This window comes from Tursiops truncatus, chromosome 19, assembly GCF_011762595.2.
Source record: "Tursiops truncatus isolate mTurTru1 chromosome 19, mTurTru1.mat.Y, whole genome shotgun sequence".
In the NCBI taxonomy this organism is placed as follows: domain Eukaryota; kingdom Metazoa; phylum Chordata; class Mammalia; order Artiodactyla; family Delphinidae; genus Tursiops; species Tursiops truncatus.
In genome coordinates, this window is record NC_047052.1 from 43,703,378 (window position 1) to 43,720,201 (window position 16,824).

Here is a 16,824-nt window from a genome sequence, read left to right on the forward strand (position 1 = left end):
TCTGGGGCTTTGTCAGGGAATTTAGTGGACATTAAAACACACCAGACAGGCTGTGTGGCCCAGTTGACTTTAAATAGGCATACTTTCTTATTCAGCTTTACCAGGTAATACCAAACTGTTTTCCAAGTGTCTGTATCACCATCTTTCCCTGTAACTGATATTGTAAGATTTTTTTCATTTTTTAACAATCTGATTGGTGAGTATAAAATCTCATTTTGGGGCTTCCCTGGTGGCACAGTTGTTAAGAATCTGCCTGCCGCAGCCGCATAGCACAGGGAGATCAGCTCGGTGCTCTGTGACCACCTAGAGGGGTGGGATAGGGAGGGTGGAAGGGAGACGCAAGAGGGAGGGGAATGGGGATATGTGTATATGTAGAGCTGATTCACTTTGTTATACAGCAGAAACTAACACACCATTGTAAAGCAATTATACTCCAATAAAGATGTAAAACAAAAAGCATCCGCCTGCTGGGACTTCCCTGGTAGCACAGTGGTTAAGAATCTGCCTGCCAATGCAGGGGACACGGGTTCGATCCCTGGTCTGGGAAGATCCCACACGCCGCGGAGCAACTAAGCCCATGTGCCACAACTACTAAGCCTGTGTGCCACAACTGCTGAAGCCTGCACGCCTAGAGTCCATGCTCCACAACAAGAGAAGGCACTGCAATGAGAAGCCCGTGCACAGCAACAAAGACAATGCAGCCATAAATAAATAAATAGAATAGAATCTGCCTGCCAATGCAGGGGACATGGGTTCGAGCCCTGGTCCGGGAACATCCCACATGCCACGGAGCAACTAAGGCCATGTGCCACAACTACTAAGGCCCACGCGCCTAGAGTGCATGCTCCGCAGCAAGAAAAGCCACCGCAATGAGAAGACCGTGCACTGCAACGAAGAGTAGCCCCTGCTTGCCGTGTGCAGCAATGAAGACCCAACGCAGCCAAAAAAAAAAATCTTATTTCATTGTTTTAAATTGAGTTTTCCTGGTTACTGTTGAAGATGATTATTTTTCCACATGTTTGGCCAATAGTGTCTCTTCTGTGTAATACCATTTTTTTTTAAACTGCTATCTCTCCCTTCTCTTAATTGCAGTAGCTGACCCTATGCTCCACTTCATCTGATTTGATAATCTGCACTTTTTTTTTTAAGATTTATTTATTATTTATTTTATTTATTTTTGGCTGTGTCGGGTCTTAGGTGCAGCACACCGGATCCTCGTTGAGGCATGCAGCATCCTTCACTGTGGTGCACAGTCTCCTCACTGTGGCATGCATGCTTTTCTCCAGTTGTGGTGTGCAGGCCTTCTCCTCTCTAGTTGTGGCATGCAGGCTCCAGGGCACATGGGCTCTGCAGTTGTGGCACGCGAGCTCAGCAGTTGTGGCGTTCGGGCCCAGCTGCCCTGTGGCATGTGGGGTCCCAGTTCCCCAACCAGGGGTCGAACCCACGTCCCCTGCACTATAAGATGGATTCTCTATGACTGGACCACTACAGAAGTCCCTATAATGCCATTTTGATCATTTTTTTATTAGACTATTTGTCTTTTTCCTAAAGTTTATAGGAATTCCTTATATATATTCTAGGTACTAATTTTTTGTCAGTAGCATGTTTTATAGACATCTTTTCCTGTTGTAGCTTATTTATTCATTCTCTTTATGACATCTTTTGATGAACAGTAATCCTTTGTGTTATTATGGTTACATTATATATTTAATAGTTAAATTATATATAATTATATAGTTTTATATAATTATACATAATTATAATTATATAAGTTTATTTAAAAATTCTGCTTTTTTCCTTCCCAGGCTTCACACCTTTGGGGTCATAAGAAACCTTTTCCTAGCCCCATTTTCTCCTATTTTTTCTTCCAAGAATGTTTATGTTTTTACTTTCTTATTAAAGCCCTGTTAAGGTACCTGGAGTTGATTTTCACAAATGGTATGAGATCAGTTATAATTTTTTCCCCGTAGAGAAAACAAATTATTTTTGCCCCACTGAATGAAGAGTCCATTTGTTTTCCACTGATCCACAGTCACATATTAAAATTCCATGTATACATAGGTCACTCTTATTCCATTGGCCTTTTTATCTGTACGTGTCCTAATTACTCTTGCTTTTATCACAAGTCCTGATCTCTGATGGGACAGGTCCCTCCACCTTTTTCTTCAGAAGTATTTGATTATACTTGTCTTTTTGGTCTTCCATATAAATTTTAAAATTACATTAAGTAAAATTTCATTTATGTTGTTTTTTTGTCAACATCCATTCATGATAAAAACTCTGAACAAAGGGGGAACATATCTCAACATACTAAAGTCCATTTGTGACAAGCCCACAGCTAGCATCATACTCAGCGGTAAAAAATTGAAAGTTTTTCCTTTAAGATCAGGAATGAGACACGGATCCCCACTCTCACCACTTTTATTCAACATAGTACCGGAAGTCTAAGCCAGAGCAACTATGGAAGAAAAAGAAATATAAGTCATCCAAATCAGAAAGGAAGAAGTAAAACTGTCACTATTTGCAGATAACATGATATTATATATAGAAAATCCCAAAGACTCCACTAAAAAAAGTTAGAATTATTTATTTAATTTTATTGAAGTATAGTTGATTTACAATGTGGTGTTAATTTCTGCTGTACAGCAAAGTGGTTCAGTTATACATATATACATTTTTAAAAGCACTATTTCTTCTTAATGTTTTCTTTTTTTAAATATTTTCTTTCACTTATTTATTTTGTTTGGCTGCGTTGAGTCTTCATTGCTGTGCGCGGGCTTTCTATAGTTGCGCCAAGTGGGGGTTACTCTTCGTTGTGGTGTGCAGGCTTCTCATTGCAGTGGCTTCTCGTTGTGGAGCACAGGCTCTAGGCACGTGGGCTTCAGTAGTTGTGGCACGCGGGCTCAGCTGTTGTGGCTCACGGGCTCTAGAGCACAGGCTCAGTAGTTGTAGTACATGGGCTTAGTTGCTCCACGGCACATGGGATCTTCCTGGACTAGGGCTTGAACCTGTGTCCCCTGCATTGGCAGGTAGATTCTTAACCACTGCGCAACCAGGGAGGTCCTATATATACATTATTTTACTATTCTTTTCCATTATGGTTTATCATAGGATACTGAATATAGTTCTCTGTGCTATACAGCAGGACCTTGTTGTTTATCCATTCCATATATAATAGCTTACATCTGCTAACCCCAACCTCCCACTCCATCCCTTCCCAAATCCCCTCCCCCTTGGCAACCACAAGTCTGTTCTCTATGTCCGTGAGTGTGTTTCTGTTTCATAGATAGGTTCATTTGTGTCATATTTTAGATTCCACATATAAGTGATATCATGTGGTATTTGTCTTTCCTTTTCTGATTTCACTTAGTATGATAATCTCTAGTTTCACCTATGTTGCTGCAAATGACATTATTTCGTTCTTTTTTATGGCTGAGTAGTATCCCATTGTATATATTTACCACATCTTCTTTATCCATTCCTCTGTCAATGGAAACTTAGATTGTTTCCATGTCTTGGCTGTTGTGAATAGTGCTGCTGTGAACATAGGGGTACATGTATCATTTTGGATTAGAGTTTTGTCTAATCCAAATGCCCAGGAGTGGGATTGCTGGATCATATGGTAATTCTGTTTTTAGAAAAACTGTTAGAATTAATAAATGAATTCAGTAAAGTTGCAGGATACAAAATCCACATACAAAAATCAGTTGCATGTCTATACACTAGTAATGAACACTCAGAGAAATTAAAAAAAAAATCTCATTTACAAGTGCATCAAAAAAAAAAAGAATAAAATACCTAGAAATAAATTTAACTAAGGAGGTGAAAAGACCTGTACATTGAAAACTATAAGACACTGATGAAAGAAATTGAAGAATTCACAAATAAATGGAAGGCTACTCCATTTTCATGGATTGGAAGAATTAATATTGTTAAAATGTTCATACAACCCAAAGTAGTCTACAGATTCAATGCACTCCCTATCAAAATTCCAAGGCATCTTTCAGAGAAATAGAACAAACAATTCTAAAATTTGTATGAAACCTACAAAAGACCCTAAATTGTCAAAGTAATCTTGAGAAAGAAGAATAAAGCTGGAGGCATCATGCCTCTTGATTTCAAACTAGATTACAAAGCTGTAGTAAAAATAGTATGGTATTGGCATAAAAACAAACACATAGATCAATGGAACAAAAGAGAGCCAAGAAATAACTGTGCTTTGCAAATAAGTCCATCTGTACCATTTTTCTAGACTCCACATATAAGTGATATTATATGAAATTTGTCTTTCTCTTTCTGACTTACTTTACTCTATATGACAATGTCTAGGTCCGTCCATGTCACTGCAAATGGCATTACTTGGTTTCTTTTTATGGCTGAGTAATATTCCATTGTATATATGTACCACATCTCCTTTATCCATTCCTGTCGATGGATATTTAGGTTGCTACCATGTCCTGGCTATTGTACATAGTGCTGCAGTGAACATTGGGTGCATGCATCCTTCTGAATTATGGTTTTCTCCGGATATATGCCCAGGAGTGGGATTGCTGGGTCATATGGCAGCTCTATTTGTAGTTTTTTAAGGGACCTCCATACTGTTCTCCATAGTGGCTGTACCAATTTACATCCCCACCAACAGTGTAGGGGTGTTCCTTTTTCTCCACACCCTCTCCAGCATTTACCATTTGTAGATTTTTTGATGATGGCCATTCTGACCAGTGTGAGGTGATACCTCATTATAGTTTTGATTTGCATTTCTCTAGTAATTAGTGACATTGAGCGTCTTTTCATTTGTTTTTTGCCGATCTATATGTCTTCTTTGGAGAAATGTCTATTTAGATCTTGTACCCAGTTTTTGATTGGGTTGTTTGTTTTTTTGATATTGAGCTGTATGAGCTGTTTGTATATTTTGGAGATTAATCCCTTGTCAGTTTCTTCATTTGCAAATATTTTCTCCTGTTCTGTGGTTTGTTTTTTAACTGAGATATCCCTCCTCTAACCCTCTGTTCTTCCTCCCCAGGTGTGATTGTAACATAGCTTTATTTTAGAATTTTCCTTTATTATCATCCAGTGGATTCCCTTAGGATCATCCCTTTGATTCCCTTAACTCCTTCCCTTTGAATTTGTTTTGATTCTCTTCTGTATTTGCATGCCTTGGATACTTTTGTATACCTAGACTGTTGGATCTCTTGCCTTCCTCTTTCTTGATTTGTTTCCTTATTATTCTGAAGCACATCTTTCAAAAGCAACCAAGGGAAGGATGCAAAAGAAGTAAATAGAAAGTATATTTTGTGAATCCTTTCATGAATAAAAATGTTTCCATTTCACTCTCCTAATTTGATTGATAATTTGACTGGAGATGTCATTTTAGGTGGAAAAATTTAGTTCAACTTTTTAAAGGCATTGCTCTGAGGATTTCTAAAATCTTCTGTTATCTAGTGTTGTAGAGAAGTCCAAAACCCATTCAGTTCTTAATTCTTTTAAGTGACCTGTTTAATCTCTTTGGAAGCTTTTAGCATTTGTTATTTATTTATGATGTTCTAATATTTCATGTTGAGGTATCATGATGTTGATTTTATTCTTTCATGTACCAGGGCACTCACTTATTCCAGAAACTAAAAATCTCTGAAATTTTCTTCTGTAATTTTGTTGATCATTTGTTCCGCATTGTTTTCTCTTTTTCTCTGTTCTCTATGTTTCAATGTTTATTGATCATTTTTTATGTCCAGTGCTTGGCACCATGTCTGACACATAGTAAGAGCTCATTAAATTTTTTGAATGATTGAACACTCGTAATTCAGATCTTAAATTTTTTGTGCTACCTCTAGAATTTCTTTTTCTTTTTTTTAAATTGAAGTATAGTTGATTTACAATGTTGTGTTAGTTTCTGGTGTATAGTGAAGTGATTCAGTTATACGTGTATATATACATATTTTTTTTCATGTAGTTCTCTGTGTTATACAGTAGGACCTTGTTTATCTATTGTTGTTTATCTATTTTATATATAGTAGTTTGTATCTGCTCTTTTTTCTTTTTTCTAGTTTCCATCTCTCTCTCTCTCTTTTTTTTTTTTTTGCAGTTCGCCGGCCTCTCACTGTTGTGGCCTCTCCCGTTGCGGAGCACAGGCTCCGGACGCGCAGGCTCAGCGGCCATGGCTCACGGGTCCAGCCGCTCCGCAGCATGTGGGATCTTGCCGGACCGGGGCGCAAACCTGTGTCCCCTGCATCGTCAGGCAGACTCTCAACCACTGCGCCATCAGGGAAGCCCTCCATCTCTCTTTTTATGTTGTACTTTCTGTGAGGTTTTATTAAGTTCTCATCTTCGTATTTTTATTTAAAAAAACATTCTCAGTATTTCTTTTTCTGACATCATTCTCTATGGAATTGCTATATAACATTGTTTTTAGAAGCATTTTCTTTTTTCTTTTTTAGAAGCATTCTTCTTTTGAATTTTGTTTTTTTTCCCTCCACTGTCTCTCCTGTTTCTGTTTGTGTATTTTAAGCTCTTATTTTTTGTTTTTGTTTTTAATTAATTAATTTATTTTTGGCTGTGTTCGGTCTTCGTTGCTGCACACTGACTTTTTCTAGTTGTGGCGAGTGGGGGCTACTCTTCGTTGTGGCGCACAGGCTTCTCATTGCGGTGGCTTCTCTTGTTGCCGAGCACAGGCTCTAGGCATACGGGCTCCAGTAGTTGTGGCATGCAGGCTCAGTAGTGTGGCTCATGGGCTCTAGAGTGCAGGCTCAGTAGTTGTGACACATGGGCTTAGTTGCTCCGTGGCATGTGGGATCTTTCTGGACCAGGGCACGAACCTGTGTCCCCTGCATTGGCAGGCAGATTCTTAACCACTGCACCACCAGGGAAGTCCCTTAAGCTCTTATATTTAATGTTTTCCGGAAATAGCTAGTGACTCAAAGCTATTTGCTCATATAAAACTGTGGCATTAAAAAGCTGATTTGAGCTTGTTTGTGACAAGATTTGTAGATTTATTGGTGGTAGTTACTGCAGAGTGATCTGCCTAGAACAGTTCATTGGCTGACACCACCTATCAGGTCTTTTCTCTTGGGCTGATTTTCTCCAGAATGGGATCCTCTACTTTCTTTCTGGAATTAATAAAATAAGCGTGGCTGCCTGATTCTTGAGAGTTTACTGGGTATAGTGGACTGTGGAATCAGCCTGCTATATGGAATAGGTTTGAGAATGTGAAGTCTGTCTATTTCTTACAGATTTTCAAGTAATTATCCTTTTTGCAACCCTTATGCACCCTAGTTTCAAGGGTACCTGGTGTTTGCATGCTTGAAAATATCTGGTATTCTACAGTAAGACTAATCTGTGACTTAGGTTGCAAGGCTCAAGGTTAATACATCATTTATTACTATTCCATCTATTCTCTAGTTTCCAAATTTTTGTTGATGCTTTTTTCCCCATTCTCATTGTCCTCATGGAGTTTCCTCTTTTGTTGAATCTCATTACTATCTTTAGTGGCACTTCATGAAAGAGCAGTAATAAATGCATATATTCAATGTGCCATATTTGCAAAAAGTGTGTCCTTTTTATTTTTAATCAATTAATTTTTGGGCCGCGTTGGGTCTTTGTTGGTGTGCGCAGTCTTTCTCTAGTTGCAGCGAGCGGGGGCTGCTCTTCGTTGCGGTGTGTGGGCTTCTCATTGCAGTGGCTTCTGTTGTTGCAGAGCACAGGGTCTAGATGTGTGGGCTTCAGTAGTTGTGGCACCTGAGCTCAGTAGTTGTGGCTCAACGGGCTCTAGAGCACAGGCTCAGTAGTTGTTGCACATGGGCTTAGTTGCTCCGTGGCATGTGGGATCTTCCCGGACCAGGGATTGAACCTGTGTCCCCTGCATTGGCAGGTGGATTCTTAACCATTGCGCCACCAGGGAAGTCCCTGTCCTTTTTCCCTAGAGGAAATTTTTAGACATTTTTCATTAAGGAGTATATATTTAAATACTTTCTTATTGAGTCAGTCAGTAAATACTTGATCTTCCAATATGTACCATGTACCATGCTCAGAGTTGGATACACATTGATGAAGACAATAGACATTTTCCTTGCCTTCACAGAACTTAAGACCTATTGAAGGAAAAGATAGTAAATGAACCTAAATAAGTATGTAATTACAAATTATGAAAATCCTGTTAAGGAAGAGAACAGAGTGCTAAAAATATAATTACAAGGAGGGTGTAATTTGGTCATAGGATCAGAGAAGACCTCAAAAAGTATGATCTTTATGTAGAGATTTGGAAAATGAGTAATAGTTACCAAGGCAAAGAGTAAAAGAAAATACCTTCTATACATAAGGAAAAGTACCTAGAAAGATCTAAACAGGGACTAATAATTAGGAGCATTTGAAGAACTATAAAATAGGACCAACGTGGATGGAGCTTAGAAACCAAAATGGAGCATAGTGTGAGATTTGGTTGAAAGGCAGGCAGGAACAAGATCATTCAGAGTTTTGTAGACCACATTCAGGAGTTTGGCTTTTATTGTAAGAGCAATAAAAGGAAACCACCAATGGATTTTAAGCAGAGCATTGGCAGGCTAATGCCATTCTAGTGACATGGATTCAAGACTACAAACCTCAAGTGGAGAAACTAGGTTGGAGGCTATTCCAGTATTCCAAGGGAGAGATATTTCATATTAGGTATTATATTGAACATAAAGGGAAGAGTGTCAGGATATATTTAGGAACAATATTAAACAGTATTTGCTAAATAATTATATGAGAGTAAGATGAATAAGATGGTACTAGAATGATCTTCACTTTTTTGGCTTGAGGTTTTTCCTCTGGGTCCATAGTGTGGTCTTCAAAACACTTCACTTGCCTAACATCCATATTTTTATATGGAAATTCTTCCATAATATTATCTCCCAAATACTAAATAATTATTTAATACCAAGTATTTTTTCATATAGTATTCCCAGTCCTCACAATGATTATAAGAGTTAGTTATCATTCCTGTCATATAGACAGACAGTTGGGGACTCAGAAAGATGAACTAATTTGCCCAAGGAAACAAAGCTTGTAATTAACTGAGTTTGAGTTCAAAACTCATACAACTGAATCTTGTACCTCTGATCTTTCAATAGCAATACACTGCCTCCCATTATATTCTTTTCACTTCTCTTTGAACCTACAAATGCCCTTCCTGTCAGTTGGTCATCACTACTACAGTGCTTGTGCACTTGTTAAGTCCTCTCCTCTTTTTTCCTAAGTTCAGAATTACAGAATTCCAAGGCATAGTATTTTCATCAAACCCCAAGCATATACCATATCGAGCCACAGAAAATCCTCCCTATATAACACTCATGCTAGGTTCATTCAGCACCTGACTTTTCTTAAGGTACTCTCCCATCTGGATTACCACCTTCTATTTCTCTGTCATTGGTTGAAGAGAACCTAAGCCTCTAGTTACTTAATCTAGAATTTTCAGCAATGATGGAAATGTCTGATATTTGTGATTTCCAGTATGGTAGACACTAGCCATATTTGGCTATTTCTAACACTAAAAATGTGGATATTGTCACTGAGGAACTGAATTTGAATTTTTATTTACTCTTAATTATGTTAAATTCAAATAGACATATATGCTAGTAGCTACTGTAATGGACAATACAGATCTAACCAGGGCCTGGCAAACTTTTCAACAGGCCAGATAGTAAATATTTTAGGCTTGCAGTCAATGTGGTCTCTGTTGCAACTGTAGCTCAAAAACAGCCATAGACAATACATAAGTGAATAAATGTGGCTGTGTTCCAATAAAACTTTACTTATAAAAATGACTGCAGGGCTGCAGTACATAGTTTGCCAACCCCTGAACATTCTTCCTTAGACATATTCATTTAATCCTGACAACCACCCTATTAAGTGGTATGATCATTCCCCTTATTTACAGTTCATGCTGTGCGCCGCTTTTATATGTGTGTTTGCATATGATGTGAGATGTTGTGTGTATGTATGATTAGAGCCATCCTGTAACAAGGGAGTCTAAGGCATCTGTATATTTATCAAGCTCCCATAAGTAATTCTGATTTATAGCAACGTTTAGAAACCAGTGGCTTACTTACTGTCCTCACCTTACTATGTCATCTCTCTTCACTCTTCTTTTCTTGTCCATTTTTAAAAATTTCAGTTTAATTCTCCCATTTTAATTGAAGTTTTATTTCTCCCAAACAAGAAAAATGTGAGTGATTGCTTTCATATTTTCTTTCAGTCCTGGAGTCAAGATGTGAGACCAAGAAATTATTTCTGAAGAAGGAAATTTATGAAATAGAGTCAGCCCAGTGGGAGATAATGGAAAGACTTACAAGACATGACCTTCAGTGCTCTAGTTTCAGAGATGATTGGGAATGTAATGGCCAGTTTGAGAAACAACATGGCTCTCAGGAGGGACATTTCAGTCAACTGATATTCACCCATGAAGGCATGCCCACTTTTAGTCAACATCCATCCTTTACATTACAGCAAATCATTAGTAATAAAGAGAAATACTGTGCAACTAAGGAATATAGGAAATCCTTTAGACATGACTCACAGCTTACCACCCATCAGATAATTCATACTGTTGAGAAACCCTATGAATGTAAGGAATGTGGAAAGGCCTTTAGACATCCCTCAAGACTCAGTCATCATCAGAAAATTCATACTGGCAAGAAACCCTTTGAATGTAAGGAATGTGGAAAAACCTTTATTTGTGGCTCAGACCTTACTCGACATCACCGAATTCACACTGGTGAGAAACCCTATGAATGTAAGGAATGTGGAAAGGCCTTTAGTAGTGGCTCCAACTTCACTCGACATCAGAGAATTCACACTGGTGAAAAGCCCTATGAATGTAAAGAATGTGGGAAGGCCTTTAGTAGTGGCTCAAACTTTACTCAACATCAGAGAATTCATACAGGGGAGAAACCCTATGAATGTAAGGAATGTGGCAATGCCTTTAGTCAGAGCTCACAACTTATTAAACATCAGAGAATCCACACAGGTGAGAAACCCTATGAATGTAAGGAATGTGAAAAGGCTTTTCGTTCTGGTTCAGACCTTACTCGACATCAGAGAATTCATACTGGTGAGAAGCCCTATGAATGTAAGATATGTGGGAAAGCCTATTCTCAGAGTTCACAACTTATTAGTCATCATAGAATTCATACTAGTGAGAAACCCTATGAATATAGGGAATGTGGGAAGACCTTTAATTATGACTCACAGCTGATTCAACATCAAAATTTGTACTGGTGATAAAACATAGAATATATGAAATGTGTGCAAATGCTTTTATTTACAGCTCAAAACTATTAACATCAACTATTTAACAAAAGAGAATTTATCTCTATATTAATCCCTCTAAATAGAATAAGGTAGAAACATCTTATTTGCTGACTACAGCTTGTTCAGCCCAAGAAAAATCATGTAGGAGAAACACCCTATGAGTAGAATACGTTTTGGAAGCCATTTAATAAAAGCCCCTATTTCCCTTGCCATCAGGTAATTCAGTCTAGTAAATACTCAAAATGACAACAGCACTTCTGGCACCTTTCTAACCTTATCTTAAACATCAGAGAATACATGCTGAAATGTAATCCTGTGATTTTCATTTTATTTTCCCCCCAATTTGTCTATAGTTGTAATATTCTTAATCTTTTAATCCATTTAAATTTATATAACTGTAAAGTCCATCTGTGTATATCATGGTTTATAAAATATCTTTATTTTTAAGATACCTTTAATACCCAAGAGCAGTGACCTCTTTATTTTTGAAGATAGCTTATTCCTTTTGCTCTTTACAAAATTTAGGCTTTCTTGTTGTAGAAACGTTCATGTAATGACTTACCACTCAGTAAATAGAGATCCTTTACTATCTTCATGGTGTTTTCCTTGTGTTGCTGTAATATCATTTCATCAAATCCCTATTGATAGACATTGTAGTTTCCTCCAGTGTTTTTGCCATTATACACAGTGCCCTGACGGGCATTCTCCCTAGGTATATCTTTGTGTCATGTCTTTTATTTTAATTGCAGAAATAATGCCTCAATATATATTTTCCTTATAATAGGTTTAAACATTACAAGTAAGGTCTTTGACAACTATCCTTGTACCCATATCCCTCCTTGTTTAGTATTTATCCTTCCTGAGCATTTTTCTATGTTTTTATACATATATGTTTTGGTAGAAATTATAAAATGGGGATAATTATAATACCTACCTCATAATTTTGTGTGAGGATCAAATAAAGAGACACAAAGTGCTTAGAATTGTGCCTGTCATATAATAAATAGATACCCACAGAATGTTGGTCATGTTAATTGTATTCATCGTTGTCATTATTAGTATTATTTGTTGAAAAGCAACTGTTTCTACAGACCTTACTCAACATCAGACAGGACAGATAATTGAAGAAAGACCCATTGAAGGTAATGAATTAAGAAATTTTCCATTATCACTTACTTCCTATGGAACATGAAGTAATCCTGGGTGCTGGTGGGGAAAGTAATGTGTGTAATGAGTAGGAAAGGCTGTATTCAGATTGGTATCCTTTTCACTACATCATATAATACCTAATATAAAGACATGATAATATAGACAAGACATTGGTGACACTGATTAAAAAATATGAAAAGACAAACAGCATTATGTTTGAAAATGAATATGCATATGTACATAAAGAGAAACCTTATAGTGACTGATTTTAAATGTTATACTGAATACAGTACTTCCAATACATCTGAAAACCTAAACAAAATTATTTTGTAGGAAAATAAAAATTACAGTATTGACTCAAAGAGAATTAAACTCTTGGGAGACTCATAAACACAGGTAAAAGGGGAAATTTAGCGTGAGATATAGTAGCTATTACTAATGAAGCATCAAACCCAATTTCTTTTCAGGCAGAACTCTTTTTTTAAAAAATTGGGGTATAATTGATACCAACATTATATTAGTTTCAGGTGCACAACATAATAATCTGATGTTTGTATACATTGGAAAATGACCAGCATAATAATCTAGTTAACATCCGCCACCATGCATACTTACAGAATGTTTTTTTTTGTAATGAGAACAGGAAAGACTTTATCAAGTATTCAAGGAACTATTAGTTATATAGAAGTAGACATCTCATAACATACTCTAACATAATCCTGATGTTAGATAAGGATTAGGAGAACACAAACAGGAAGCTATTTTTCAGGGTCATCCATGAAGATATATACAAGCATACTAAAGAAAATAGCAAACTGTAGGTATCTATTAAATGAACAGAAATGAACCTGCATTGGGACAGTAACTGAAGAGGATCCCCAGTGCCCAGTTCCAGCTAATGAGTGCTATGAGAAAATGCAGGCCTTCTTTTGCCAGCTCTTCTGACTTTTGGGAAAATCCAGAAATCTACATTTTTTTCAGTGTGTGATAGCCCTTGATTTTTTAAATGGCAGCTAGGGTTTTGTTTGGTTCTTTTTTAAACATGGTATGGACCAAAGATATATTGACGCTGCAAGTAGCAAGTGACCCATAGCTTACTTTTGTTCTGGACACTAGAGCAGTGAGTGTGCAAAAGGCTCACAGGAGGAGTTTTTAATAGTGCAAATCCCTTAGCCCCAAGGAGACTTAAGGGTGGCAGGGGAATAGTGAAATACAAGATAATTTACCTGGAATTTCTTAGATGTGAAAAGTATTTTCAGAGATAAAGTAGCTAAGCTCCAAATGCAGTTTTTTTTTAAGGACTTGATCCAGTCCCATATTTTCTACATGCAGTTTTTTATTCTCAGCATCATGTCATTTAAAAACTAGGGTATATTTTATATGTTGTAATCCCATTCTTGAGCTATATAACTGTATACACATGCAGCTGAAAATAAGAATAAAGAGTTAACCTATTGAGAAAAATAGGTTAGCCAGACCATCACTCTAGCAGAAAATATGTCACTGGAATTATGCATTCTGTTTTAGACCAAGGGTCAGCAAACTTTCTGTAAAGGGCCAGAAAATAAATATTTTACCCTCTGTATGTCATACTATTTCTGTTGCAACTACTCACCTCTGCCATTATAGTGTGGAAGCCTACTAAAATTTCTTAAGAAATCCTGAAGTTTAAAAAAAAAGTCCCACAGCTTAGCTTTGTTTAGGTTTAGGTTAGTGTTTGAGATGGGCCTTTACTGTGCCTCAATTTTCATGCTCAGCAAGCAGCTTCCTACATTGAATGGTACCATTCTGTGGAAGGAAAATCCATATATCCAAAGTTACTATAGATCTGTCCTTCTATGCTCCACTTTCTTTTTTCTTAGATCCCATATTAGAGGACTTTAAAAAACAAAACAAAACATTGAGCTACTTTATTTTTTACGAGGCATGAAGAAGTAAAATATTTAATAATCAATTTGAGATAAGTAGAGTGAGCAACATATCTGCAGATGGTAGAATTAGTAAAGACGAGGCTGTTTTATTCTAATATTCTGCATTACACTAAAATGAGAACTAAGTGAAATTTTATATTCTTTTGTCATTTTAAAGTCATTTATTGAGTTCCTCATCTAAAATTACAGAAGTAATGCATTTGCACTTGAACCAATGAAACAATGCCAGTAAAAAGAAAAAAACATTATCTCTGCTCCTCTCCATTCCTCACTCCCTTCCCCTTTGTCTATTTCCTTCTGAGTAATGTCTAAACCTCGTGTATCTCCCCCATATACTTCTTCAAGCTTAAACAGTAACACAAATAAATTATTTTAGTATTTTTTACCCCCCCAAATGGATGATACTTTATACATTTCTCTGTAATTTGCTTTTTTACATTCAACAGTACATTTTGGATTTTCTTTCAAGTCAGTAAATGATGATTGAACTTAGTTGTTTTAATGCTTACAGTATATTCCACAGTATGCTTATACCAATACCTACTCAACTACAGTATTTCCCCAGTTGTGATATTTCATATTATCTCCTTTGCCATTTAAAATTAGTGCTGCAATAAACATTCATATATTATATTCTTGTCTATTTACTTTATTTCTATAAAATAGGTTTCCCAAAACATTTCCAATGTTTTCCATGTTTCTTAGAAAAGTATTGCTTATAGAAAATTTCAGAGGACAAGAGGATAAAGGAAAAAAGTGCAGGTTTTCATATATGTGTTTATGTGGGTGTGTACACACACAGATTTAACACTTAATCCATCTGGATTGATTATTATATATGGTGTGATATAGTATGTTGGCTTGTTCTCATCCAGAAATAAAGCCAATTATGCCAGAAACAATTATTAAAGTATTGAACTATTAAACTATTCATCTTCTACTGAATTAAAATACTATCTTTCATATATTAAATGCTCATATCCTCAGACCTATTTGCCAGCAATCTTTGATTTATACTTTTCAGTAACTTACTACTGTAAATAAATATAAAAATACATATACATATAATTACATAGTTTGTAAATAAAAATACATATAATTACATAGTTTTTATTTGAAAATAAAGACAAATGTGTCTTCATTAGAATTAAAATGTTTTTTAATCCAGTTCCAGTAAAAGTCCTCATTGGGATTATATTTTGAATTATTAAGTTTAAATATAGAGTATCCCAAATGAATGCATCATTGACACTGACTGGATATTCATTAATATATATGTATGTCTTGAAATTTCTTTGAGAGCTCTTCATCCTCCTTACTCTCTAATATCTTTATAATGTACATAAAATATAATATATATAGTCCTTAAGATATGCTAGTAATAATTGAAAGTTTAACATATTTTATTAGGGTATTGATTATAAAGAGATAAATTCTTTTGACCTTTTATAATGTGCAGATAAAAGATATACCCATCTCACAGTATTACACCTATTTTCTTGTCTTATTTCATGTTGTAGACCGGATGACAGTGGATTTTGAGCAGGACTTCCTTTTTAACAGATTTTCCCCATTTTTACAGGCTGAAGAGTTGGATTTTGAGGATAATTTCTGCTTCCTGTTTTCATCCTTACTCTTGTTTGTGTGTCATAAGAGAAATGATTTATTACCTTGGTGAAATGTATTAAAACACATAAATTACCTCCCTTTATTTGACCCTGAATTTCTCATGTTTCCTGGGGCAGGCTATGATTCTCTATGCTGACTCTGCAGACCCATTCCTCTGCTGGTATATGTCCCAATATCTAGAGTTTGAATTAAGTATTAGGTTATGCATTTTAACTCCAGGTTCAAGCTGCCTCTTTCAATAAAGCATTACCAAAAAAATGACCTATTTCTCAATCAGTCCAGAAATCAGGATGAGAGAGTTATAGCTAATTATCACCCACAAAAAATTTTTCTATAGCCATTTTGTTTTATTTCTAATTTTAATGAAAACACATTAGTTACAGTCAATATGTTTTACATTTTATTAATTTGAGTGGATAAAGAATTCATTCAAATGGTTTTGAGTTGCTCATGGAAAATCTTAATGTGCTGAAGAACAAAGATACAGAACCAGAAACAATGCTCCAAATGATGACATAGAGCTTGTGTGGTGAGATCACCACTGCTGCTGCTGTACACAGAATCCCCAACTTACACTACTGACACCATGGGTGCTGGGCTCTGGATGTTCCTGCTACTGCCACCTGTGTACCTGGGGTTACCCATCACCCAGATGGAATTTCCACAATCCTTGTTCCTTTGTACTATCAGCTTGCTGTTTGGAGAGGAGTGTGTTTGAGTGCTGAAGCCTAGGTTCCATCCCTGTGCATTAGCTGCTGGGGAGACAGATACATTTTCAGATTAGTGAGGATCAGCTTCTGCTGCTTTTACATATATATATATATATATATATATA

The 16,824-nt window shown here is 36.4% G+C and overlaps 1 protein-coding gene across 2 annotated transcripts in view; it reads left to right on the top strand.

The window, feature by feature from the left end:
* The window catches only part of LOC101317187 (uncharacterized), a 33,978-nt gene extending 17,701 nt beyond the window's left edge, over positions 1-16,277 (top strand). Inside the window, exons 5-6 of one of the 2 annotated variants that reach the window (XM_019941232.3) lie at positions 10,226-12,422; positions 15,943-16,260. In XM_019941232.3, coding sequence (XP_019796791.1) covers positions 10,226-11,250 — 1,025 coding nt within the window. In that variant the 3' untranslated portion in view covers positions 11,251-12,422; positions 15,943-16,260. Of the gene's footprint in view, positions 1-10,225; positions 12,423-15,942 lie in introns of both variants that reach the window. The other variant, XM_033844942.2, reaches the window with a different exon arrangement.
* Positions 16,278-16,824: the final 547 nt, after the last annotated feature.